Source organism: Aethalodelphis obliquidens, unplaced genomic scaffold (assembly GCF_003676395.1).
Source record: "Aethalodelphis obliquidens isolate GAN/ISIS:26980383/991018 unplaced genomic scaffold, ASM367639v1 scaffold116, whole genome shotgun sequence".
Classification (NCBI taxonomy): domain Eukaryota; kingdom Metazoa; phylum Chordata; class Mammalia; order Artiodactyla; family Delphinidae; genus Aethalodelphis; species Aethalodelphis obliquidens.
The window spans coordinates 1580577-1608476 of record NW_020838060.1 but is presented as its reverse complement, the minus strand read 5'-3'; the positions used below and the strand labels follow the sequence as shown (position 1 = coordinate 1608476).

Below are 27900 nucleotides of genomic sequence, written 5' to 3'. Positions count from 1 at the left end.
GCAGAATGCCTGGCAAAGGCAAGTAAGAAGAACAAGAGCAAAAATAATGAAAAACAGCTTACTTAAGCACTTAACTGCTCAAGTCTGGTATTTGATTTTACTCTACTGGCAGGCTAATAAATTAATCTGTTACTGTATCATGGATGCTGATAAAAGACACAGAATTCCTGGGTCAGAGACAAAGGACTTTTACTCGCGACATAGGGAGCAACTTGAGCTTCAGCCCCTTTGTATCAATTCCTCTTGCCCCGCCAAGTGCCACAGGGATGACATGAAGGGCTCAGATGAATGCTGTGCACTTGGTGGGCTTACATCACAGCTGGGGAACCCGCTGTTTTGTAGGAAGCAGTAAGCAAACCTGTTGTTTGTCCTGGAGGGAGAGCTTACTTCAATACTCACAGCTGCTAACTGTAAACATAACCCTGAGAAATGACCCTGGTAAAAAGCAGTCAGGGCTTTGCATTCTTGTCATACCCAGGAAGGTGGGTAGAAGCATGAAAGACCCATGAAGGACTGTCTCTCTCAACGTAACTATGTGCCAAACACTATTCTAAGCACTTTTTTTTTTTTTTTTGACTGCGTTGAGTCTTCGTTGCTGCACACGGGCTTTCTCTAGTTGCGGTGAGCGACTCTTCTTTGTGGTGTGCAGCCTTCTTATTGCGGTGGCTTCTCTTGTTACAGAGCAGAGGCTCTAGGTGCACAGGCTTCAGTAATTGTGGCACGCAGGCTCAGTAGTTGTGGCTTGCGGGCTCTAGAGCACAGGCTCAGTAGTTGTGGTGCACGGGCTTAGTTGCTCCACGGCATGTGGGATCTTCCCGGACCAGTGATCGAACACGTGTCCCCTGCATTGTCAGGCGGATTCTTAACCACTGCACCACCAGGGAAGTCCCCTCTCTCTTTTTTAAATCCCTGCAACAAATACACCTTCCAGTGACCCCATCTCCCCTTCAGTGAGTCACACGCTTTTGTAATACCCTCCCCTTGAGTGTGGGCAGGACCCGTGACTTGCTTCTAGACAATAGAATATAGTGAAGATGATGATGTGTCACTCCCATGGTTACAGGTACATTATATAACATTCCTTTTTAGCTGACTGGGGTGAGAGTCTCTTGCTGGCCCTAAAGAAGAACGCTGCCATGTTGTGAACTGCTGGTGAAGAAGGCCCATGACAGGGAACTGCAGGAGCCTCTAGGAACTGAGAGTTGCCCTGAGTGGACAGCGAGAAAATAGGGCCCTCAGTCCTAAGCCTGCAAGAAATTCTGCCAACAACCTCGTGAGCTTGGAGGAGGATTCTTGGCTCCACTAGGGAACATAGCCCAGCCAGTGCCTTGATTGCAGGCTTGTGAGACCCTGCAGAGGACCCAGCTAAGCTGAACCCTGACTCCTGGACCACAAAAGTTGTGAGATAATAAATGTGTATTGTTTTAAGCTGCTAAATTTGTGGTAATCTGTTACAGGACAATAGATAACGAATATAACTCCTGTTGCATCTATGGTCAGTGCTACTCAGTTTAGATCAATTTAATACTTAGTTTAGCTTTACCTTTCCAATCTGAACATAAGCTTCTTGAAAACAAGGAACTTGTTACATGTGACTTGTCATGCCCTCAGAGTGTAACAGAGTGAGAGGCACAAGAGAAGGAGCTCAACAAAGGTTGATAGAATGTTAGTCCAGGAAAGGACCATAAAGTGGCTAATAATACCTGCTGCATAAGGACATGGTGGGGACCAAATGAGAATATGTGGGAAACACCTAACATAATATTAATACTTAGCACAGAGCTATTATTAAGAGTACTAACAGGGAGGGAGGCTCAGGAGGGAGAGGATATATGTATACACATAGGCTGATTCACTTTGTTGTACAGCAGAAACTAACACAACATTGTAGAACAATTATAATCCAATAAAAAAATACTAATTAATATCACATCTAGCCCTATTCCCTCATTTTGCTGGTAAAGGAATAGCTCCCTCCGCTATCACCCTTTGAAAAAGGAAGTAGATCCAGCAAGGTACAATGATTTTCAAAAGTCATTCAGCAGGGCTTCCCTGGTGGCGCAGTGGTTGAGAGTCCGCCTGCCGATGCAGGAGACACGGGTTTGTGTCTCGGTCTGCGAAGATCCCACATGCCGCGGAGCGGCTGGGCCCGTGAGCCATGGCCGCTGAGCCTGCGCATCTGGAGCCTGTTCTCCGCAACGGGAGAGGCCACAGCAGTAAGAGGCCCGCATACCACAAAAAAAAAAAAAAAAAAGTCACTCAGCAGATCAGTGGCCAGCACCCAACCCTAAGCAGAAAAATTAAATGGCGTGAATGAGGAAATAAGGCATGCCATTTCTCAGGGAGTCATGAGTTGAAGAAAACAAAAAGAGGGCTCTTTTTTTTAGGCCTTTGCACTAATTCTGACTCTTCTTTCATTTTCACTACCTTTCTGTACTTTTTTCTGTGACGACCACATGAAAAATCACTTTTTTGGTAAACTGAATTAACTGATATGCTAGAGTGGATAAGACCTAGAGACTAGGGCTTCCCTGGTGGCGCAGTGGTTGAGAATCTGCCTGCTAATGCAGGAGACACGGGTTCGAGCCCTGGTCTGGGAGGATCCCACATGCTGCGGAGCAACTAGGCCCGTGAGCCACAACTACTGAGCCTGCGTGTCTGGAGCCTGTGCTCCACAACAAGAGAGGCCGCCATAGTGAGAGGCCCACACACCATGATGAAGAGTGGCCCCCGCTTGCCACAACTAGAGGAAGCCCTCACACAGAAACGAAGGTGCAACACAGCAAAAATAAAATAAAAATTAATTGATAAACTCCTACCCCCAACATCTTCTTTAAAAAAAAAAAAAAAGACCTAGAAACTAGAGGGTTTATGAGTCAAGATTCCTTTAGTTGCAAGTGACAAACTCAATTCAAATTAGCTTAAGCAAAAAAGAGAATTTATTTGTTCACATAGCTAAGGAGGACACCGGGTATTTCCTTAATTGTAGCTGTGTAACAAACCATCCCAAAGCTTAGTGGTTTAAAACCATCGATTTATTATTCTCTTGGACTCTGTGGGTCAGGAATTCAGATAGGATACATAGGGATGACTTGTCTCTGCCCCTGCTTGATGCCTGGAGCCTCACTTGGGAAGACAAAGGCTAGGGGTGACTGGATGGCTGGGTTCATCTGGAAATGTCTCATTTCTGGTGGTTGAGGCTGGCTGTCTGCTGGGACCTCATCTAGGGCTGTTGGCATGACTCCTGTACATGGTCTCTTCATGTGGCTATCGGCTTCTTCAAGCATGGTGCCTGGTTTCCAAAATCAGATGTCCCAAGAGAATAAAGCAATAGTGTATGGCGTTTTTATGACTCTGTGTCAGAAGTCATATAGCAGCACTTCCACCATACTTTTTTGGTCCAAGTGGTCATAAAGGTCTGTCCAGGTGCAAGGGGAGGGGATATGGACACCACCACTCCATGGAAGGAGTATCGATGTTGCGGTGTAATTAGAGTATAGGGGATGGGATATATCATGGTGGCCATTTCTGGAAAACATAATCTGCCACACTGGGATAGCTCATAGATTTAGAGCAAATGTTATAGGAACCTAGGCCTTAAGGTCTGACACAGAGAACTCAAGGTCATCTCCCTCTTTTTCTTCTGCCTTTCATTTTTGCTCATCTCTGTTTCTCTTTGTCTATTAGCAAAAAACACCTTGTTTTTCGCAGTGTCTGTATCTAATTTCCTAGGGAAGGACTTTTGCCATTCCTTGAGTCATGTGCCTACCACCTGGACTGATTGAAGTTGCCTGGAGAATGAAGAACAGTGATTGTCCAAACCAGGATCACATGCCCAGCTCACATGTCTAAAAGAAAGTTTGCTGTGTAGGCTCTGAGGAATAGCTAGTACAATCTGCCACAGGTTTAATGTAAGTGAGCATTGATGTCAGCTTCGTGTGTAATTATAATTACGTTAGTTTCCTATCAGTATTCTGTAGTTGCAGTATTTCAAAGCCCTTTACCTCGTCACCTTCATATGATGCCCTTGTCTTCTACTTTGTCACACAACAAATCTCTGAGATTTGCTGGGTTTCCCATTGGAGAGAAAAGCTCCCTGGTTCTTACAGCCATACTGGCTGGCTTTTTTCACCCATTCCGTCTCACCACACCTGACTGGCATGTTTCACAGAGCTATTCCCAAATATCATTTTTTACCATCCTTCCAGTTGCAACTCCCTAGGCAATTGTCACTCTGTTATTTGTGTCTCTCTTCATTTTCTCCAACGTCTCCCCTCCCCTTTCTTCTCTGAAAATCAAACTCAATTTTCCAGGGGTCCCTTTTCCTAGAAATTGCTTCCCAGAGCCAACAGTTCAGAAATAATACAATAGGTTGGGCTAGCTCGTAACAAAAAGACCAATGCTGAGTCAATAGCATCATCCAGTGGAAAAGCATGTGAGATGTGGGTCCTCTGCATTGGTTCCTGTTTAGCTTTAATCCTTAACAAGTCATTTATCAATAGTACACTTTTGGCTGCAAGTACAGAAAATGCAAAAGTGGTTTAAATAATAAGGAAATTTATGATCTTGCATAAATAGCAAGACTAAAAGTGGGGAGTTCCAGAGTTGGTTAATTCAGAAGGTCATTCACATGATAAAGGATCCAGATTCTTTCCATCTGCCCCTCTTCCATCTTCAGTGTATTATCTGGGTGATGTGGCTAACTCTTCTCATGGTGACAAAATGGCTGCTGAGCTCCAGGCATCACTCACACATGTGGCCACCATACTGAGAAGCAGAAAATAGGAAGTGTGTATTTGTCAAAGCAAAGAAACCCTTTTTAGAATCCTTGCATCAGCTTTCTCTCATGTCTCATAGGCCAAAAGTGTATCACCTACTAATCCCCTATACCAATCATTGGCAAAGGAACTGAAATTACAGTGATTGACTCAAATGCATCAAGACATACTCCTGGGGCTAAGAGTAGCCCCTTCCCTGTGTGCATAGTTTGCCTGTGAATACCAACAAAATTTGGGACTTGCTGAAAGAAAGAAGGGTGAGAGGGAAAGGGAACAGGGCAGAATAGATCTGGAGAAGCAGCCACTTGTATCTGATGCACTGAACTTCTCTTCAGCTTGGTTTCTCCAACTACGAACTAGGCATGATGATACCTACTTCATCTATATGAAGAGATACTTTTAGAAATAAGATTTTGCAGGACACTCTCATGAAAATAGTCTAATTACAAAACAGTGAGGTTCCTAGAATAGTCAAATTCATGCAGACTGAAAGAATGGTAGTTTCCAGGGGCTTAATGGGGGAGAAACTGGGGAGTTAGTGTTTAACGGGTATAGAGTTTCAGTCGGGGAAGGTGAAAAAGTTCTGGAGGCGGATGGCGGTGACGGTCGCACAACAATGTGACTGTACTTAATGCCACGGAAAGGTGCACTTAACAAGGGTTAAAATGGTAAGTTCTATGTTGTGTATATTCTATCACACACAAAAAAATTAATAAAATAGTGAGGTTATTTAAGACATAGAGCAAAGAAATGGTGCTAAACTTAAAAAATGTACAATATAAATTCATGGTTCTAATAACCATAATGTTGAACTTTTACCTATTTTGATTTGTGGGTGGTAATCATTTCCCAGCCTCAGCTATCACTTCTGTCCAGATCATGTGCCATTCTCTCCTCTTTCCTCATATTCATTGTTATTTTGAGTGAGGCGCAGATCAAGAAATTCCGTCTCCGAAAAATGCCCTGCAAGGGAATCCCCTGCCCGGAATGGAATCAACTACGATACCCATTTACTTTCCCCTTGAAGGTTACCTTCCCCTTCCTTCCTTTGTCTTCTGGTCCTTTTCAATACAGCTGTCTCTCCCCACATCCTTGCCCAGAGGCTTTGGGACAAGAAGGCAGAGAGGAAGACTCGGAGCCAGAGAGAAGCACAAGCACAAAGCATCGGGAGGTGTTGGCAGCTCTTGCAAACTCTATTTACTGACAACACATATGTACTAATATTTACTGATTCCTCAGAGGTCTGTAAATGAGGCAAAGCTGCTGTGTAGAGAAATGGCAGCTAGGTATCCAACCCAAACACCCATTCATAGAGGACCAGGTCATTCCCGCTGCAGCTACCAAAGCCCCTGCCCCCAGGTCCAGAGCCCAGAGCTGAGCCATTCTATTACATAAACTTGAAAGCAGAGGTCTTCTATTCATATTTATTTGGGGTTTTTTTGTTTGTTTTTTTTTTTTTTGGTTTTTGGCTGTGCCATGCAGCATGCGGGATCTTAGTTCCCCCTACCAGGGATCGAACCCATGCCCCCTGCAGTGGAAGCACAGGGTCCTAAGCATTGGACCGCCAGGGAAGTCCCATCATCTACTCATATTTAACCTACTCACTCTGGACAGTCTTTTCCAAAACATATCAAAGATTATAAAGACCTTCAACATGGAACACTCACCACTCCCTTAAATTCATGTCACAGAGCTTAGTCACACCATCAGAAGGTGTCTCCTTACACATAATCTTCTGCTGTAAATAAAATGGATTCTAGACAAATGGCCTCCATCGAGTTTTGAGCGATGTGTGCCCTCCAATGCAATTGAATGTTAGCAATCAGTTATAGGTATTTAGCTCCTGATACTAGGCAAGTGCCCCAGGGCTCCCTTCAGGAATGACTGTCTTTTGTTCAGTGATCCTGGTCAGTCACCTTGCAAAACACCCTGCTGGTTACAGGAAAGAGAATCCATTTCCATTCAGCCAGCATTGACTGAGTATGCGCAGTGTGCCAGGCAATATAGGACTGAGGATACAGGGATAAACCATCAGTCCCTGTCCTTTAGGAATTCTCAGGTCTGAGGGGAGACGCAGACATGAAAACAAACAATTACTGTACAATGTGATGTTTTATACCAGCTGCTCTGGGAGCACAGATGAAGGATAATTAGCTGTCTGGGGATTCTCTGGGGAGTCATGGAAGATTTCACCAGTATCATTGAGTGGGGTTTGGAACAATGAGTACAAGCTTGCTGGAAAGATAAGGCAGGGAAAAGATTTCCAGGCAGAGGGAATAGCATATGCAAAGGCAGAGAGGTGAGGAAAGGCAAGTCCTTCTGTTTTGGAAACAACTGGCAAGGTAGCAGAGGCTCAGAGATGAGGTTGGTTGAGTAAGGCAGTGGGCAGCTTAATCCCAACCATGACCCCTCCTTGGCCCTGGGAGAGGGGGACAAAAACAGAGCTCTAGCTCTTTTGCTGGTGAATGAGCAATGTTATCTTCCTATATAAAGCTCATGTCCTTATAGATCCTGTTCTGTGGGTGTTCTAGGTATTTTGCAAGATTATAATCTAAGGGGAACTGTCTTCTCAAGGAACAAAGTTCTTTTATATATTTGAAAGGCCCTTGGGCAGGCCATGTGGAATCTTTGGGCTGTTGTGATGACCTCAAATGTGATTATTGCTGAGTGGAACTCTGAAGAGGATAAGCCAAGGCAGCACCCAGCCCTCCTTTGCACCCTCACTGAGCTTCCTCTCCATCCTTTCAGACCCTTCAGGTGCCCAGGCCGGTGCTCTTCATTCAGTAAACACAAGATAATTTTCATCCTCTCCTTAATAAATTAATTAATTAATTTAGTGTTGGTTTGGCTGAGCTTTCTGGAAACTTCCAGAACGAATTCTTTCTTAAGAGCTTATTAAACATGAGCAAAATGAACTGAAATTTCTCAAGGAACTCTGAGAAATGCTGGTCTAACACACAAGCCTTCCAAATGAGCTTTAAACCTTTCAGCCTACTAAAATGTTTACTGGTCTGTAATATACTCCCAGCTCTTCTCAAAGCTCTGCCTCCGATGATGTGAGCCGTAGGCAACTTAAACTAGGGCAGGGATACGTTTTCAATTTTTCATAAAGTATTTACTTTTCTAGAATCCAATTTCTTTTTAGGCCTGGTCTTTCATCTTTCTGGTGCTAGACTTAATTTGCAAAACTGCTCCCTTGTCTCACTCCAATCTGGCTGGCTGCCCTTCGCTAAATAAGTGAGTTTGGGATTTACAACAGGAAAACTCCGGGGGCCTAGGCACGGTCAGAGGAGAGAGCCTGCTTGTCTTCCTGTGGGGCCCACAGTAGGCACCTGCCCAGGTGCTCAAGGCCCTGCTGCCCTCTTGTGGCAAGCACCGCCGCTTGGCAAACAAAGAAACTCCTCTTGTTTTCAGGTTCACTGGCTGACGAAATGTGCTCTGAAACATTGCTGTGCCCCCCTCCACCCCCCAGCGCCAGCATGTGGGATCTTAGTTCCCCCGACCAGGGATCAAACCCATGCCCCCTGCATTGGAAGCACAGAGTCTTAACCACTGGACCGCCAGGGAAGTCCCAGGACCCGTGTGATTTTAGAACTGGAAGGAACCTTGGCCAAACCCCCTTTTTTTGGTGGTGGTGGTGGTTGTTTTTTGGTGGAGAAGGAGCCTGAGGATAAGAGAGATATGGTCAGTTAGCTAAGGACACACCCTGGTTAGAGAAGTGAGCAGGAATGGAACATCCACCCTCATGAGAAGACAGGAGAGCAAAAGCAAATGGCCAGTTGAAATTTAGGAAAACAGAGAATGCTAAAAAGTTGCAGACCAGCTGAGACAGCTGAGCCGGGCGGATCTGGTGGGCTTCCCTCCAACCGTCAGTGACCACTTCTCCCATTTTCTGCTTCCCAAGGAAAGCCGCTTTGTAATTGCACACAGGTCTTGGATAAGGACCATCTCTCTGTGTTTTTTGAACACTTTCTTATGCCAAGGACACACCACTCCATTGTAGGAGATCAGGATTTTTGTCCAAGCTTCAACCTTTAGTTACTCATACCACACTCCCACTTTTGGGCCTCAGTTTTCTCCTCTGGAAAATGAGGGAGTTGGGTTGGATGTTTTCTAAAGTTTGCTTTAGCACTGATAGTTTATGATTGTCTGTTTGCCTCTTGGGACACAAATATCTGGCACACAAATATCTGGTTATTAAGACTCGGAGTAACTTGAGGGCAGAGTCTTTTCCTCTTAATATCCCCAAAGCCCAACCCTATACCACTGACATATTAGATGCTCAAAAAGATTTATTAACAATAATTAGCATATTCAGTGCTGACACTGCCAGACACATTACATATGATATTTAGATGTGGTTTTATATTGACGATCGCCACACCTGTGACGTTATAGAGCCCACCATTAAGCACAAGTGAAACCATGCACCTCAGATTGGAACTTGAACCCACGTACAGGGACTCGAACCTGGCCAAAACCCTGACTGGGACTCAAACCCATGCGGCCAGGACTCCAACGCGGCCAAAACCCCCAGTCTTCCAACTGAGATCACAAGACTTAATGAAGCTCAGGTTCTTGATGTCTCATCCCAGAAAGAATTCAGTGAGAGACAAAGTGATAGGTAAGAAGTGGACTTACTTAGAGAGAAACACACTCCAGAGAGTGTGGGCAACCTTAGAAAGTAAGAAAGGCACCAGGGTATGGGTTTGTCAGTTTTTATCTGGGTGGGTAATTTCATAGGCTAATGAATGGGAGGAGTATTTCAGGAAGGGGCGGGGATTTCCAGGAATTGGGCCACCGCCCACTTTTTTTTTTTTTTTTGCGGTAAGCAGGCCTCTCACTGTTGTGGCCTCTCCCGTTGCGGAGCACAGGCTCCGGACGCGCAGGCTCAGCGGCCATGGCTCACGGGCCCAGCCGCTCCGCGGCATGTGGGATCTTCGCAAACCGGGGCACGAACCCGTGTCCCCTGCATCGGCAGGCAGACTCTCAACCACTGCGCCACCAGGGAAGCCCCCACCGCCCACTTTTTGATCCTTATGGTCAGCCTTGGAACTGTCATGGTGCCTATGGCTGTGTAATTTAGCTTGCTGATGTGTTACAGTGAGCACATACTGAGGCTCAAGGTCTAGTGGAAGTCAACTTGTCTGCCATCTTGGGCCCATTTGGTTCAAATCAGTTTATGTCATGTCCTCGGGCTATGTTGTTCTTTCAAAGGCTGTGCCCTGCCCGCTTCCCTCCCATTTCACAAGGACTCTGGGACAAGATTTTCTATGACTGACTCCTAGTTCCACACTTCCTACCTGTGCATCCTTTCTCTGTGTCTCAATTTCCTCATCTGTAAAACGGGAAGTAAATGGCAGTAAGCACTCAGTAAATGTTCTTATTAGGTAGACATTATTATCTTGATTTTATAGATGAGGAAATTAAAACTGAGAGAGATTAAATAACTTTTCCAAACCGGCATGGCCCAGTGAATGACAGATCTAAGATTAGAAGCAAGATCCAAAGCTCATGGACTCTTAAGCTCTATGCTACATTATTTCCCTACTGTTGAATGACTGACAAATGAATGAAGGAATAAATAAAATCCTTTATTGCTGAAAACAATGCTAATAGTTGGCATTCGACTCTTACATGGGGAGGATACTAATACTCCAGATTGGTCTCTTCCATACTACCCGGGACCAATTAAGAGAGAAGATGAAAACAATTCAAAACAAGAAACAGAGGTAAGTGCCCTCTTCAGCACAGAGGAGAATACAGGTTTCTTCTAAATCAGTAGGACTTTGTGGCAGTACCAGGGCCAGGCACTGTGGGGATTAGATATTTCCCTGACCTTTCAAAGCTTGCAATCTAGTTGGGGAAACAAACATATGCAAAGTCTGAATTATAATGTCATAATTATTACATCCTAATACAGGGCGATACAGATTATTTATGTTAATTGATTTCAGAAAGGGAACACACAGCACAGGCTTGAGAATTCTGGGAAGACTTCCTGGAAGAGGAACTCAGGCCAAGTCTTGAAGCATGATTAACTTTCTTTGATGTTAGCTCTGATTCTTTTCTCTCCATCTCTGTAGATCTGGTTGGTTAGTCACCAAGGCCTATCGGTTCTTTCCAAATGACTCTCACACCAGTCCTGTACTTTCAAGTCCAGCAGCCATAATCCCAATTCAGTCCCTCATTATTTCCTGCCTGGAAGTACCCTAACAATCTATTAACTTGTCTCTTTGCTGTCAGCCTTTACCTTTTCAGTCCATGTCATCCACCTCTTTCGGATTAGCCTTCCTATTTTATGATGTCACTCCTATGATTCATTCATTCCAACTTCCCTTCAACTAATAGTTATTGAGCATCTACTGTGTTCCAGGCACCACTTTTCTATGTACTAAGATATTCAGTATCGAACAAGACAGGCAAGGAAGAACCCTGCCCACCATCCACCTGGGACTTCCATACTAGTTTTTAAAAACTCCAGCAGAGACCTGTGGCAAGGCCCACCCTACTTATCTCCCCCTCCCCCTAACCTCCTACCACTTTCCAGCAGGATCGTCAGCTGGGCTCATCCCCCCACCCCACCCCATGCCACATTTTTTCCCAACGCAAGCTTTCTTTATGTCCTTTCTCTTTGAACCTACCTGCCCAAATCCCTCAGGGCCTGGTTCTAGCTCCACATCCTCCCCACCCTTCTCTGTTTCCTCTTATATCACTGTCTGTCTCTCTCACATTCGCATTTCACATGTTCTATTATCTATTTCTATTCATTTCATTTCTATCGATTTCTATTCCACATGGTGGTATTTTTTTCCTCTACTCACCTGACAAGATTCTAAACTTCTGGAGGACTGCAACCCTGTTCTATATTTTTCCATCCTGGCCTCCCCTAGCACCTGGCACATTTTTGTACAAATAATAGTTTTTTCTCTTCCTTATCCTCCTCATCTTTTTTTTTTCTCCTAACAATAACAACTAGCATCTGTAAAGCAGTTTACAAAGTGTTTTCATGTACATTACATTCCACAAGCTGCACTATACGCCTGTATCAATTATCAATAAATATTTGATGGATTAATAGGGCAAAAGAGGAAGGCATTCCAGGCGAAGGAAATAACACTAGCAAAGGTACAAAGAGAGGAATGATCCTGGCATGAACAGAAGGCAGTGTGGGAACACAACCCTGCTGGAGAGGGAAGAGTGAACACTGTAGAAAATTTGGAAATTGAAGGATAAAGGTAACAAAAACCAACAGAAAAATAAATCCTGCCTTAACACTAACATGGTTAGCAGTTAGGTGTATTTATTTCTAGCCTTTTTTTTAGAAATATTTTTTTTCTTTTGCTAAGCTGTAATAAGTGTCCATAAAATTTTGTGTCCTACTTTGTTTCACTTAACATTCTAAGCACAGTTCCCTGATGTGACATAGTCTTCATAAAGGCCATTTGTAGTGAATGCATCTGCATGTACCTATCCATTTCTCTTTTGTTGGACACGTTTCCCATTTTACGCTATTATAAGAAGCACAGATCTCTTGTGCAGAGAAGAAATGGAACAAAACTGGGTCTTTGGTGAAACCTCAAATTATTCTATGAAGGCTCACGTGAGCCTAAAGCATCTCTGGACTTTTTAGTCACCTGAGCCAGTCAGACTGATCCATTATTGCTTAAGCCAATTGGAGCTGCATTTTCTCTGATTTGCAACCCACATTATCCCACCTAACATAAGGGCTCCAATGGCAGGACTGAGCTTGTCTTGCTCACTGTCGTAAACCCACCTGAATCCTCAGTCCAAGGCACAGAGTAGGAGCCTAATAAACATGTGCAGAAAAAAGAATATGAACTCTTGTATGAACTATACATTCTTTTTTTTTTTTTTTGCAGTACGCAGGCCTCTCACTGTTGTGGCCTCTCCCGTTGCGGAGCACAGGCTCCGGACGCGCAGGCCCAGTGGCCATGGCCCACGGGCCCAGCCACTCCGTGGCATGCAGGATCCTCCCGGACCGGGGCACGAACCCGCGTCCCCTGCATCGGCAGGCGCACTCCCAACCACTGCGCCACCAGGGAAGCCCTGAACTATCCATTCTTATCCTGACCAGTGATCTAGAAGGATCTTAGTACTTTTATCAATATGAGCTTATCAACAAAAATGTTGCCTCTTCATCATATTTGCCACTAATAATTCCCCATTTTTTGGCCTTCTTTAGTTCTTCAATTTAGAAAGTTTACATTTTTATGAACTAAAATATTTTCCTTCATGACCTTTATTTTTATTTTTTATTGGGATATAATTGACATATACCTTCATGACCTTTAATACTAAAATTCTAAATGGATCTCCTCTCAGAGTTGATATTCATTTGTATTTTCTTCTAGTTTTTCTACAGTTAAATTGTAGTATTTAATTTCTTTCATTTACCTAGAATTTATTCAGGTGTACTGTTTAAGGTTAGAATTCTTTTTTCTTTTATTTTCTAAATTCTTAACCAACTGTTCAAACGCCTTTTCCCGCATTGAGTTGCAATGCTTCTTTTATCCTTTTTTTAATGCTTATATAAAATTGAGTCTATTTCTGCCTAGCTATGTAATATTTCACTATTCGCCAAGGCTAATAATCCTCCAATTAAGGTCTGTCTTCAAAATTTTCTTTGCCATCTCCCTTGTTTATTTTTCCAGATGAATTTTTAAAATAATTATATCTAATTCTAAAAGGACTCTTGGAATTTTCACTGTAAGTACACGAAGCCTAAAAATAAATTAAGGAAGAATTGACATCTTTACGATTTTAAACTTTGCCATCCAGGAAAGTTTTTCTTCATTAAGTTTCCCATATTTTTCAACAAAATGTGGTCATTTTCTTCACATAGATTACTGACATTTCAAATAAAGTTTATTTCTAGGTATTTTGTATTTGTTATTTTAGATTGTTTTCTAACTGGGATATTACTGGCATATGTAGGGAAACTTGCTAACTCGTCAAGACAGTCCAACTGACACTCTAACTGTCCTTTTGTTTCTTAGCCATCTCCCTGCAGATACCACCCACAAGCCTGAGTTCTCCCCTCTGGAGCTAGGTGGAGTGAAACTGCACCTCCTTCTACAGGACAGATTTTCATCTCTTGGAGACTGCTATCATGTTTCCATCAGCCTTCTTTTGTCCTGGCTAAATAACCCCGCTGATAGGATGAAAATGTATCTGGGAGTAATTCAAATGACAGTGGTGAGGTGGGTGGATTTGGGGCAGGTTAGGCTAGAGGTGGGGTACCAGTGAGGACTGGCTTCTGTGGTAATCCAGGCTTAAAGAGATGGGCTAAGATGAGGCTGTGAACATGGGAAGGGGCAAGTCTGGGAGATATCTCAAAAGAGGAAACATCAGGACATACTGACAAACTAGATATAAGGAATAAAGAAATGCAAAGAGTCAAAGATGGCTCTAAATCACTGAAGAAAGTGATTCTCTCTACTAAGAGGAAGTATGAGAATTGAAAAGGGAAGGTAGTTTCAAAGGAAGTCAATTTTGGTCCTCCTGACCCTGAGATTACAATATATCCAAGGAGACAGATCTACAGCCTAGTTGTGAGATAATAGAAAACATATGTATTGGTCTGTGCCCTGGGTTCCTGGCACAGGGTTCCTAACACCCTTGTCAATTCCTAAGTGATAAATGCACTAGGATCATCTTTTATTCTAATGAGGGGACTCCGGCCGGGCTCCTGGATGGGGGTTGGTCACCAGAAAGACCAAACCATGATTAGAAGCTTGGAATTCTCAGCCCTGTCCCCCACTTACCCAGAGAGGGGAGAGGGACTAGAAATGAAGTTCACGATTAATCATGCCTGCATGAGGAAGACTCCATAAAATACCAACAGTATGGGGTTCGGAGAGCTTCCAGGTGGGTGAGCACATCCTTATACTGGGAAGGCGATGCACTCCAACTTCACCGAGACTGAACCTCCTGCACTCGGGACCCTCCCAGGCCTTGCCCTATGGATCTCTTCATCTGGCTGTTCATCTGCATCCTTTATTATATCCTTTAATAAGCTGGTAAAGGTAAGTAGGTGTTTCCCTGAGTTCTGTGAGCCTCTCTAGCAAATTAATCGAACCCAAGGAGGGGGTTGTGGGAACCTCTGGTTTGCAGGCAAGTCAGACAAAAGTCCAGCTAGGGACCTGCTACCTGCAGTTGGCATCTGAGGTTGGGGAGGGACAGTCTCTTGAGACTGAGCCCTTAACCTTATCTCCAGGTAGATGGTGTCAGAATTGAGTTAAATTGTAGGACACCCAGCTGGTGTTGCAGAGAATTGCCTGTTATAGGGGGAAAAACCCCCACATACTTGGTGACCAGAAGTGAAGTGTTCTGTGTATGCAGTAAAGGAGACATACAGGTGAAAAACTGAGTTTTTCCTAAACATCAGTGTTTTTCCAATTTTCCCCCACAATCATATGTTTTACATAGCAGGCCAGTTCAAACGCAAACACATAGAAATAGATATAAAACAGATATAAGTGTCCTCAAACTCCTGCAGACATATGCGAGTTTGGCCTAGAATACCCCCCTGAATTGACAGATTAAGTCAAGAGGACAAATGACTTCCTTCCCCTCAGCTTGTGAGATCCCGTGGTCTAAGACTTGGCGACCAATACCTGGTCAGGAAATTAATTAAGCTACCACCATCTACCCTCAATCCCATGTCCCAGAGGGCTCCAGAGGAAGAGAGATTCCAGAAGAAAGGCCACACACATTTTAGAGTTCAAAGTAGGTCTCACTGCCCACCCACAGAGCACACAGAGTTAGAAATTCCTCACCTTTTAAAAACACATCTCCTTTAGCCTCAGGCTAGATAAGGATTTTCCTTGGAGAAAGAGGGGCTAGAGAATATGTAGGTCTCCAACTTTGAGTTTCAAGGTCATGGGGCTTAGAACTGGGACAGGGAAGATAGGAAACACTTTCTCCTTGCGGAAGTGAGAGTCCTAAATCGAAGCATGGAAAAGAGGCCAAGGGCCCTAGGCTAACATCTGCTGTTGGGTCAGAGCCTGAACAAAACTCAGGCCCAAGCTCCGCAACGCTTGGCAATGAGGAATGAGGGAGCCCACGGGATTAGCAGAGGCCCAACAAAAAACAGCAACACACATTGAAGAGCTGATTAAAGACAGAAATTTGCTTTTCTACCCCAAGGGATATTACCCTCCTCAGTCAAATTAAGTTGCTTTAAGCCATGTCATGTCAAATCATCTTTACAGAGTACATCTTGGAACATTTCATAATACAAAATTTTTTTAAATAGAGTTGAAAATAAGCCAATCAATTTTTGGCTTTAGATACTTAGTTTTAAAAAAGAGGAAGTGAGAGAGTAGCACTGACATATATACACTACCAAATGTAAAATGGATGGCTAGCAGGAAGCTGCTGCATAGCACAGGGAGATCAGTTCATCGCTTTGTGAAAACCTAGAGGGTGGGATAGGGAGGGTGGGAGGGAGACACAAGAGGGAAGGGATAGGGAGATATATGTATACCTATAGCTGATTCGCTTTGTTGTACAGCAGAAACTAACACACCATTGTAAAGCAATTATACTCCAATAAAGATATTTTTTCAATAAAGTAAAAAATAAAATAAAATTAAAAACTGAAAAAAAAAAGAGGTCCAATGTACCATTTGGTTGAAATACCATGTCCCTGTCAGGATTTTTTCTACTCAGGGAGGGGACAAATGAAGAGGTGGGAGGACAGAGGCAAGGAGTGCTTCTGCAAGCTTTTCCCATGTTGGGGTGATGCTCCGGGTTTATAGCAGCCTGCTGATGATGGCTGCGTGTCCGGGCAGCTCTCAACACCCAGCTCAAATAAACAGGCCATCATGGCAAAGGTCCCAGGGAGTCAGACTCAATCTTCCCTCTGCGACATATTCAAGGAGCACAGAGGAGTTGGCTTACAAATGACATAGCTCAGGCAATAAACAGGCTGCTGAAGTCAGGAGCAGCTTCTCACCACGCCCTTTCTCAGGCCCTGGGCTATTCTCCATCTCTAATGGAAAAGTTGCCAGGATATAAACTACCTTTCCCTCAGCTACTTTTTCTTCCCATAGACCCTTCTTAGCCCCTGTTCCTTTCAGCAGTGGTACAACTAAACTCGGGGAAATATACACCAGGGGCACTTTTTGGTCCCAGGAATCTCTTAGAGCTCTAGTTCTTTTTTTTTTTCGGCCGTGCCACGTGGCTTGTGGGCTCTTAGTTCCCTGACCAGGGATCAAACCCGGGCCTGAGGCAGTGAAAGCGCAGAGTCCTAACCACTGGACCTCCAGGGAACTGCCATTAGAGCTCTAGTTCTAATCTCCAGAACGTTTCCAGACCACCTCATTATCGCCAGATGGAAGTTCTGCTCATCCAACCACGTCCTTGAGACCCAGCCCAGAGCCTCCCTCTCCTGTGCGGTGGCTCACTCGCTCCTGTCTCCTTCCAGCCACGCAAGTCAGTCGCCTTGGCACCTCAGGTAACCGCACCCTGCTTCCACCCTCTTAATATTCGGAGAACAAGCACAGTCTAGATACACCCAGGCCAAGCAAGACTTCCAGAGAAGGAAGAGAACCCAGGCTGTCAGAAGACAAACCCAGGTCCGGAATGGAAGGAGGTATCCAGTGCATCCTGAAGCCTGGATGTGAATTAGCTGAGAAGCAGACAGGGGAAGAAAAGTCACAAGAGAAAAATTTACATTCTTTTGATTGAAGGAGAAAGGGGACTAGAGAGGAAATGCAGCCAGGGATGACAGGGGTTCCATTTCTAGTTTCTTTGGTACAGGGAAGATTCGTGTAAATTTAGCTATGTCCCCGTTGGGCCCTGCAGTCAACTACATTTTTTGGCAGAAAGAAAAAGATGATCAGTGGATTAATTGAATGATGCCTAGAGATAGCCAAAAACTAAAGCCTCAAACAGCTGCAGTCAGCATTTCCAGAGTACTTTTCATTTCTGCGAAGCACATGGAGTTAGTCATCTCCCTCCAGTGCTGATTGGTAAACCTCTAAGTAATCATAGGACCTCTGTCTGTCAGCTGATCTTTTCCAACTGAGGAAGACACGCAGTGGCCAACCTTAGGGATCCCACAAGGCCACCACCCCAGACAGGGTCAGAGCTCAAGTTAGGGGCTACCTCCTGCAATGCGGACTCAGCCTATGGAGCTGAGCTGTTTAACAGAGACAGGCTAACTCCTCTGAATGCCACAAAGTCCCCACATCATCGTGTTGGGGATGTCTCCATACCTCCCAGATGTGGACAGCAGGGTGCCCACCTGCAAGAGGCACTAAAATTATGCTCTTTCATCCTCCCTGAAAAGTGAAAAGAAACCAGGCCAGGAGCTCAAAGAGACACATTAACATAATTTATTAAATTCACCCCACAAAGAACATGCCACAGGAAAGAATATCAGAACTGGAAGGGCTCATGGAGATTATCTGGTCCAGCCCCCTCGTTTCACAAATGGGAATGGCGAGAAGAACACCAGAACACCAGAACACGATGGACAAAGCCAGCATGGGAGCTCAGGCCTGATGCACAGAAACCGCAGACTTAAGGCTTCTGGTTTTGAGCCAAGTAGAACTTAAAGACTTAATTTTTATTTTTCATTTTTCTGTGTCCTACGGTACCACATTCTGACGCTTATCTCCTCCTTAAGGCTGCAGGAAGAGCCCTAAAGAAACTCGATGAGTGGCAGGTTCACTCAGAGCCAGGGTAACAAACTGACTGTGGAGCAGAGGGGTGCAGAGGGGTTAAGGGAAGAATTCAATCCCTCCTGATTGCTCTCTTCCCCCAAACAACAGACACTCAGACCCAGATGCTTCAGGGAGAATATATCAATACTTGCCTTCCTGAGGTTTGGAGGAGGAAGGGAAAAGCAGCAGGAAAGAGAGAAAAAGACTATGACATCATTCTGAAATCGACAAGTCCACTGGGAACACTCTTTTCCCTCTGTCAGAGCAAATCCAAACACCGCAAGAGAAGGCTGCAGAACTCTGAACTCTTGGTATTTAATCAGTTGTAAGCAAAAACACCAATAACTTAGCCAAATAAATACCATGAGAGTTTCTTCGCTGAGACTGATGTAACCCAGTGAAAACAGTTTTTAGGCTCTGAGTCGAGAAGAATGAGGTGTATCTTGCTCCGCAACTTAGGGGGAAACCCTAAGAGATTCTGGGAGTCCTCACAACAGACAGAAGTCGCCCGTAACTGTCCGTGGCCTCACAGAACCTTTCTGCTATGAGCTACTCCCTGAAGGACATTCCCCCTCCCCAAAAGACAAGGCCGTCCAGTCAAAGTTGAGCTTCACAGGCCATGACAGGTAGCCCCATTGTCTGTCTGCAGGAGGCCCAGGTCAGCATGGGCTGAGGGTGGAGCAATTAGAAAAACAAACAGTTTGTTGCTAAGAACTGAGCTGTGTTTAAGGAAGGAACTTCATGCCCCGGGGCCACTCTCCAATCACTGCTGACATCTGTGCCTCCAGCCTCTAGGGCTGAGGTAGATCTTGTCACCTCTCCTGACCTGCGGAGGGCCTGGCTTCTGGGGCAGAATAACCGGCCCGGCTACAAACTCCAGTCTACAACAGAAGGGAGGCTCTGCTACAGAGAAAAATAGTAACTATGGGAATAAGGCTACTGCCCTGGGTCCTGTAGGCAGGATATCGCCGGCCTCCAGAGGCTGCAGTGTCCAGAGGGGGAGCTCATCCCCCGTCCGCCCAGCGTAGAGGACTGGCGTTCGGAACCATGAAGGGAGCAGTCGGGAAGTCAAAGTCAGGGCCGGCAGCCTCCAGGGGTGGTGGGCTGCTCCTCAGGCCAGAGGCACCAGCAACAGCAGCATCTTGTCTCCTTCAGCTCATGTTTCCATCACTCGGATGAGAGGCATGGGCTTTGGGCTGGGGGTCTTGGTGATCCTAACGCTGAAATGAAAGTCGGAAACACTGAGTGCCCTGTTGTTGCCCACCCTTCACAGAGCCGCCCCTCCAGTTTGCCTCTGGATTCTATCCTGCAGGGCCCGCTGATCTCGGTTCTCATGCCTTGAAATAGTCATTGTCAGTGCTAAGAGGTTAGGGGACTGGTACTTTTGTCTGGTGGCAGGGGTGGGGAAAAGAGAAGGTGCAGCTGAACACCTTAGGAGTGGGTATGGCTGTGATTCTTGATTTTTTTTTCAGTCTTGGACCTTTTTGTGAATCTCTTGGAAACAAAAGGCCCTCTCCCTGGAAATATGCCCTTACTATACATTCACAATTTTTGCATACGACTTTAGGGGCTTCAGGCGCCTCTAGCGCTGTTCATGGGCCTCTTTGGGGTTCTGGTATCAGGCTCTACTCTAAGCTGGTTAGAAAGTGGCTCAGGTGGAGAATGGGTCAGATTCGAGACTGAGAGAAGGAAGCTGGATTTAGAAGAGCCTCATCCTGGCCTTGGCACTAAAGGTCTCCTTCCCACGGCTCTGTCCCTCTTTCCTTCACTTCCTACCTGGGGCCCACTCCATTCATGCCCACTCACCTGCCCAGGTTCTCAGTCTTGGTCCGGTTCTGGGTGCTGAAGTTGCCATGGGTGATCTGTTTCTCTATCAGGTGTTCCATCCGGTCGTGCATTTCTAAATTCTGTAACACAAGTTATGAGATTAGAATTGGGCTTCCTCTGGTTTGCCCCGTGCCACATTTAACCAGCTCATTCTGGTCTCCAGCTCTGTGCGCTGCTGTCACCCCAACCCCTACCGTGTGTGCCACCAGGATGCCCTCTCCCTCCAGTACTTACTTACTCCAGCCTCCTTCCCTGAAGGCGCGTTCTCTCAATAACTGTGCAGCACTGATCCTCTCCTGTAAATCCTCTCTATACATTTCCTGCATATAATTTCCTATAGTCTGCTGAGATATTTACTTATGGTTGTCCATATGCTTTTCTATAAAGTATTCTTAGGTATTTTTTAAATGTATTTTATCTATAAATCTAGACTGCAATCTCCCTGGAGATAAACAACCCTGTCTCCCATTTCTTTTTATCTCCCCCACTAGCTGGGACTCTCACACAATGGCTGCAAAGCAATCTCAGGTAGTCAGTCAATGGACAGGAGGGGCCCTGAGGTATGGTAGAAATCAGACCAAGAACTCATTAGCTAATCGAGCCCATCGCCTTAGCCAAGGAGAAGACTCCACCCGTAGAATGCGTCCTCCTTCAAAGCTCAGCTCCACTGTCAGCTCCTCTGCCAAGCCCATATAGTCAGAATGAGGGGCCGGCTTCCATGCTGCTATGTGGCACAGGGCTTGCGCCATGAGGATATATCCTTTCAGAGTGGGGACAGGTCTTCCATTGTTTGCAACTCCCTGAAGAGTCTTAGAAAATGTTCACTCAGCAGAACTGAAGATATCCAACCACCCCAGCTACTCACTTCCGAGCAGCAGCTAGACAGGATCGAGACCCCCTCCAGAATCTCCCCCTCCCTATGTCCAGTTTTTTCTTCAAGAGTCTGCTCCCTTCCCAGGGCTGCCCAGAACACACACCTCGGCTTCCAGGTAGGCGATCTTCTCCTTGAGCTCCTGGATGGCAGTGTCCTTTGACTGTATCACAGCTTTTGAATTCTGGAGCTGCAAAGTTATGGCAGACACTGAAGCTTGTTCTGAAATGACTCATTACATACTCATCGCACTTCGCCCCGCTGCCGGGGCGGGGGAGCCAGCAGAGACAAAGGGCAGAGTTTTGCACCTCTCAAGTGGCTGGCTTAGCTTTTCTATAAAAGCCTTGTTTCAGTGAGTGTTAAACTCTTGATTACCCCAGGTGTGGGGGCAGGGGTTTGAGGGGAACACCACCCTGATAATCCAAAGTAAGGGATGATTCAAAACCCCTTCCATTTGACTTTGGGAAAGACAAATTATGTATTGGTTCAAGAGATATTTACTGAGTGCTTACCCTATGACAGGCCCTGTTCTAGAGAATGGGCAACAGCAGTGAACAAGACAGAAAAATCCTAGCCCTCATGGAGCTGACATGCAGCAACTATGCCCTCCCAGTTAGGGTATCTTAAATTCTCAAACGATTCTACAAAATGGCATGTTCTGAGTGTGCTACCCTAGCTCAGGCAAGGGAAGGCAGAAAATGTGCATGAGGGGCAAAGGCTGAAAATCTACACACAGATAAGTGAGTTTACTGGGACTTAATTACTCATTTACCAGCACTCTTCAACATGTGGGCGAGAATAACCTTGTCCTTCTTCTCCCAGGGGAACGTACAAGGCAAATAGCCAAACAAGTAGGGGAAAGATGGGAGAAAAGCAAATCCCAATCACCCTAACCTAGTAATCGGTTGCCATAAATGTTTTACGGGACACTTAATGAATATAAGCCAAGATACCCAAGCAAATAAATCAATAAAGGTGTAGACTTGACAGGAAAACAGGGCTAGACAATGTGGAAACTTCCAGAGGGGGTAACCCAGAGCAGGGTAAGATCTAACCCTGCTTACCTGCTCTATCATCTGCCGGACTTTCCGCTGCTGGCTCTTAAGCATGTCATCCAAGTGGTGGATCTTCTGCCGCAACCCAGCCACTTCCTTTTCCAGGTTAGCAGCTCTGGGGATTAAGACCACAAGGCTGAGGCAAGGGGAAAAGATGCTTTCTCCACCCAGTCACAGTAAGGGCCTTGGGCTCAGGGGCTTTCGATCAGGCATGATTCCCTCTGCCTGATTCCCCAGTGGTCTGCTATAAGGAGGAGGTGGTGGGACACCTTAGAACAACACGTCAGAAGCATCACTAGAGATCATCTAGTCCAAATAAGGGAACTGATGCTCGGAAAGGTTAGAAAGGATAAGTCATTCCGGATAGTTCTACGGATAGAACTAGAGCCAATAGGTAGATGTTTCAAGGAAGGAGTTCTTATATTAACACAGGAAAGACTTTTTCAGTATTAAAGTTGTCAGAAAGTGGACTGCCTCGTGTGTAATGAACTCCTCCTTCCTGGAAAGATTCAAGTACAAGCTGGGATTATGATACCCTAGACCTTCAAGCTTTGGCAGGGATTTTATATCAGGAGGGAGATAAGATTTGAGGACCCTTAAAGCCTCTTCACACAAGTCCATTTCTAAGTCTCCTGATTCCCAGCCACTGCTGCTTCCTTTGCCTCTTCTAAGCAAACTGGGCCAAGATCTCCAAAGGTCAGGAGGCTGGGGAGTCCAGGAGTTCAGAGCGCTGAAGAATTGCTGGTACCCATTACCCTCTGGGTCTGCCTGAGGAAACAGACAAGCGCCCACTGCTAGAAGATGGGCAGTGCTCGGCGTGGGGGACACTGCAATCTGAGCCTCCAAACTCATACTTCCTAAGCTTCAAACATTCTAAGTTGTCACCCTCAGCTCTCCAGTGCCCTATTACTCAGTCTCCTTTTATTTAGAAAATCAGCATTTATGATGCATAGCTGTCATTTGCCATCCCCAAGTCTCAGTTTTGGATTATCTGGTCTTTTGTGCTTCTCCTGCTCCTTCCACTCAGTCTCCTGCCCATGAGCACCTCCACCATTGAGGAGGGAGGGCTGAGTAATTTAAAGCAATTCTGGGGCTTCCCTGGTGGCGCAGTGGTTAAGAATCCACCTGCCAATGCAGGGGACACGGGTTCGAGCCCTGGTCCGGGACAATCCCACATGCCATGGAGCAACTAAGCCTGTGCGCCACAACTACTGAGCCCGTGCACCACAACTACTGAGCTTGCACTCTAGAGCCCTTGAGCCACAACTACTGAGCCCCCGTGCCTCAACTAATGAAGCCCGTGCGCCTAGAGTCCATGCTCCACAACAAGAGAAGCCACCACAATGAGAAGCCCGTGCGCCGCAATGAAGAGTAGCCCCCTCTCGCCGCAACTAGAGAAAGCCCGCGCACAGCAACAAAGACCCAATGCAGCCAAAAATAAATAAATAAATGTATATAAAAATTTTTAAAAAAAATCAAGCAATTCTGCTGTGAAGTCTGAAAGAAGGCTACAATAAGATGTCTGCATTTTTCATGTCAGGCAGGCCTAGATCAAGGATATCCCAAAGGAGAGAAAAGGACCCCCCAGAAGACTGAGGGGTCCAAGAAGGCAAGGATTGTGTCGGTTCATCTTGGAATTCCTTAGAAGGCCCTTCAGGTAATGTCTGTTGAACTTAGAAAGGTCCAACTTATACAATGAAGTCCAGACCAATATACTAATGTTAAATTTGATTTACCGGGACTTCCCTGGTGGTGCAGTGGTTAAGAATCCACGTGCCAATGCAGGGAACACAGGTTCGATTCCTGGTCCAGGAAGATCCCACATGCCGCGGAGCAACTAAGCCTGTGCACCACAACTACTGAGCCTGCGCTCTAGAGCCTGTGAGCCGCAACTACTGAGCCCGCCTGCCATAACTGGAGACCATGCTCCGCCACAAGAGAAGCCACCGCAATGAGAAGCCCACGCACTGCAATGACGAGTAGCCCCCACTCGCCGCAACTAGAGAAAGCCCACGTGCAGCAATGAAGACCCAATGCAGCCCAAAATAAAAAAATTTATTTTAAAAAATTTGATTTACCATCTGAGATCTTCTATTATTACTTGCCAACAGCGTAAAAAATTTCTAAATTTGTGAAGGTCCAAGAATGGCTCAGTCTTTGCCCTGTAGGTTTCATTGGTCTGGGGCCTCTGATCCCCTCTGATCAGAGGGAAGTTGCAAAATCCTCTAAGCCTGGAGTAGAAAGGATCTCAGAGATCCCCTAGATGCCACTGCTGACAGGTGGGTCTCAGTTTCTGAGATGGTTCAGATGAAAGAAGTTCAGTAGCTCTCCACGAAGCTGCTCATTTTATTTTCATCAGCACAACTTGTGAGGAAAGTATTCAATTTTACCCTCAGATAGTTTACAGTTGGTTTTTGTTTAGGGGGGGAGTAAGCTGTGGTGTAATAACACCACTTCCACATCCAGTATGACAACCAAGGAATGATGTGCCACAACGGCAGACACTTTACCAGCTCCTGCTTGACCCTGGCTCTAAAACTGTAGAAGCCCTTTCTTCAGGTTATTACTCCCTGGAAAATGAGCTCCTTGGAGATGGGAGCCTCCCCAACAGTGTCTCCCTGGGCAGGGCCCCACACTGAGCAGAGACATGGTGAGTCAGAGCTGGAAAATCTGACATCAGCACCAGCTTCCTCCCCAGGTCTGTGCCCTCCCTTCCCTGCACCCCAACCTCACAGTGAACCAGAGTCCTTACTTTTCTTGTTCTGCTTGGCAGTCAACCTTCCTGCTCCGAAGTTCCTCCAGAGCTGTCTCCCCTTCCCTGACCTTCACGAGTAAGGCCTGATGCTCCTGGATGGGCCAAAGGGAAGAAAATCTAAGATGAGGAGATGGCGACAGTTCCTGCGTTTGGGGTGAGATGGGCGCTAGGGCTGGCAGTCAGCCCCTGCTGGGCCTGGGACAGCTGCCAAACAGCAGCAGCCCAAGCTGGTTTGATGGGGCACTCTCCCCTGTCCGGGATAACCCTTCCCACCCCAGCACATAGAAACTTCTCAGCCTCACCCAGCTGCCCAGAGGGAGAGTCCAGCCCTGCATTATCCAGGCCCCCCTGCCAACTATGGCTACCAGTCCCCAAGAAACCAGGCTGAGTGGCTCCTGAAGAACCATCTTCAAAGGCCAAAGGGCAGCTATACAAGAACCCGCCTGAAATGGAAATGGGTTCAACTCTAGTTGTCAAGGGCTAAGTTAGACAGAGAAAGACCTTCCCATTCCTTAAGGGCTGAAAGGTCCTCGAAGGTATTTGCCAAAGGAAGCTATGAAATGTGATTTTCTGGAGCTGCTCAGAGAAGGACAGTCCCTGCGACCACCTCAGTCAACCCCAGGCGCCTTCCGGCCCAGGAGTCTGAGTGCTGAAGAGCAAGAGTCCAACAGTTACCATCTCCATTCCCAGAAAGCATCTCTGCAGCTCCCCGACTTCCGCCTCCTTCTGTTCCACTCTGTCCTCTGCTCTCTGAAGGGCCACCTGATTCTGTTCTGCTTCTCTCTGGTACCGATTGAGTGTGACCTGTGACACAGGATGGGGATGCGTTAAGCAGGCAGAGTGACAAACATGGATAAAAACCTTAGAAAAAAAACCCGGAGGGGGACTGCCCTGGTGGTCCAGTGGCTAAGACTCCGTGTCCTCAATGCAGGGGGCCCGGGTTCAATCCCTGGTCAGGGAACTAGATCCCACATGCTGCAACTAAGCGTTCATATGCCGCAACTAAAGATCCCACACGCCACAGCTAAAAATCCCACACGCCACAACTAAGACCCAGCACAGCCAAATAAATATTAACAACAAAAAAAACAGGAATCTGGGTGCAGTGATGGGAGGAGGGAGGCAACCCTGATGAGCACACCGCTGTCTCCCACTCACTGTTCCAGGACCACTCAGGAGACTAGCAGATTAACTCCACTTGCAGGGTTAATTGTCACAGAGTTGATCAAGCTCTACTTTAGAGTGACACCTGGAACCCACAAGCACCGGTTTCCAGATGGATGACTTCGTCAACATCCCCACCAGCCCTCCAGTGCCACCCAAGCTTAACCCAGTGTTTCAGCTTTCCCCCTCGTGCAAACACAAAAAATCCAGGGGAGGAGATCTCCATGTCCTTCCTTCTGTCTCCCACTCTTCCTCGTCCTCACTTCCAGCAATACCGGAAAGGCCAAAATGGCACCCGGAAGGGCTACTAGCACCAGGAAGCATTCGCTCTTTGTCAAGGATGATAAGCCAATTTGGAAAGGAGAGAAGCAGCACTTGTCGTGAAAAAGTAAGAACTTGCCTCCTTTCCTCCCACGTGCATTTTGCCAACTCCAGTCATCCTTCAGGTCTCAGCTTAGACACCCCTTCTTCTAGGGAGCTCTGAGCTCGGGTAAGGAGTCCTTCCTTGTGTGTTCACAGAAGACACAGCCCTTCCCTCTTATAGCACTGAGCAGATTTTGTCCGGTCACTTGTGTGCATCCCCCAGGAGACCATCAACTTCATGATGGCGGAGACCTTGGGCACTGTTACCTTTCCAGAGCTCAGCACAACACCGCTCCATAACATCATGAATGGAACTGATGGTCATCTAGTCCAACCCTCTCCTTTCACAACTAAAGATCAACTGACCTAGTCAAGGTTACACAGCCAAAGAATGACAGAACCCGGTTACCTCGTCATCCATTTCAATGCTTCCCAGATACCCCATATTGACTCCCCAGTCAGTTACTAAAAAAGAATCCAAGTAGCCTCCGGAAAGCCTAACCAGACCTGGTGAAACAGAACACCAGCAACCAGACTGTCTGGCACCTCCCAAGTCAGAATCAAGGAGGAGAAAGCAAAGCACAGGATGATGTGTGATGGGATGTGTCCATGCTGCACACAGCTCTGTCCAGAGCAAACTCACGGCAAATCCCTCCTAACGGCCAGGAGCCAGTAGAACGGGAAACCATGAGGTTTTCCTCATGGTAACTGACAACCTTGCCCTTCCTACCCTGCATATTCAGAAAAGGGAGACCAGAAAGTCTAATTCACCAGAAGAGACAGAGAAAAGCCTTCAAATGTCTCATATTAGCCTGGAACAGGCCAGCACCATGGGCGGGAATGTAAAAATAAGGCCTCTCGGGCTTCCCTGGTGGCGCAGTGGTGGAGAGTCCGCCTGCCGATGCAGGGGACGCGGGTTCGTGCCCCGGTCTGGGAAGATCCCACATGCCGCGTAGTGGCTGGGCCCGTGAGCCATGGCCGCTGAGCCTGCGCATCCGGAGCCTGTGCTCTGCAACGGGAGGGGTCACAACAGTGAGAGGCCTGCATACCACAAAAAAATAAAATAAGGCCTCTCATTTCTGTACACAAACATTGCACCCAGGTTGATGTGTGCTCGGAATACAGCATTAACGGGCCACAAATGATCCTCACACCCAGCTGTAGGATCACAAAGGAAAAAAACACACTCCTCTGCCACATCAGTCCCATAGCTCCAGCCAGCTCTGCCCTAAGGGAACCTCTTAATCATAAGAGGGTGTGGTGACCTACCCCAACAGTGGGAGAAACCCAAGGAGCATCTCCTATCGTAGGTGGGTGCTGCATGCCTTGGGGGTAAAGGGCAGCCCCCTGTAAGAAGCCATGGGCGTGCGGTTAACAGCTGTCAGGGGTC

The 27900-nt window shown here is 46.3% G+C and overlaps 1 protein-coding gene across 4 annotated transcripts in view; it reads right to left on the bottom strand.

Annotated features, from left to right (window-relative positions):
• Nucleotides 1-18122: 18122 nt before the first annotated feature.
• Nucleotides 18123-27900, bottom strand: part of TUFT1 (tuftelin 1) — a 44096-nt gene continuing 34318 nt past the window's right edge. For all 4 annotated transcript variants that reach the window (XM_027097602.1, XM_027097600.1, XM_027097601.1 and 1 more), the window contains 6 exons: nucleotides 25659-25787; nucleotides 24981-25075; nucleotides 22238-22343; nucleotides 21280-21363; nucleotides 20282-20382; nucleotides 18123-19695 (listed from right to left, as the gene is read on the bottom strand). In XM_027097602.1, the coding sequence (XP_026953403.1) occupies nucleotides 19632-19695; nucleotides 20282-20382; nucleotides 21280-21363; nucleotides 22238-22343; nucleotides 24981-25075; nucleotides 25659-25787 (579 nt within the window). In that variant the 3' untranslated portion in view covers nucleotides 18123-19631. The remainder of the gene's footprint in view (nucleotides 19696-20281; nucleotides 20383-21279; nucleotides 21364-22237; nucleotides 22344-24980; nucleotides 25076-25658; nucleotides 25788-27900) is intronic.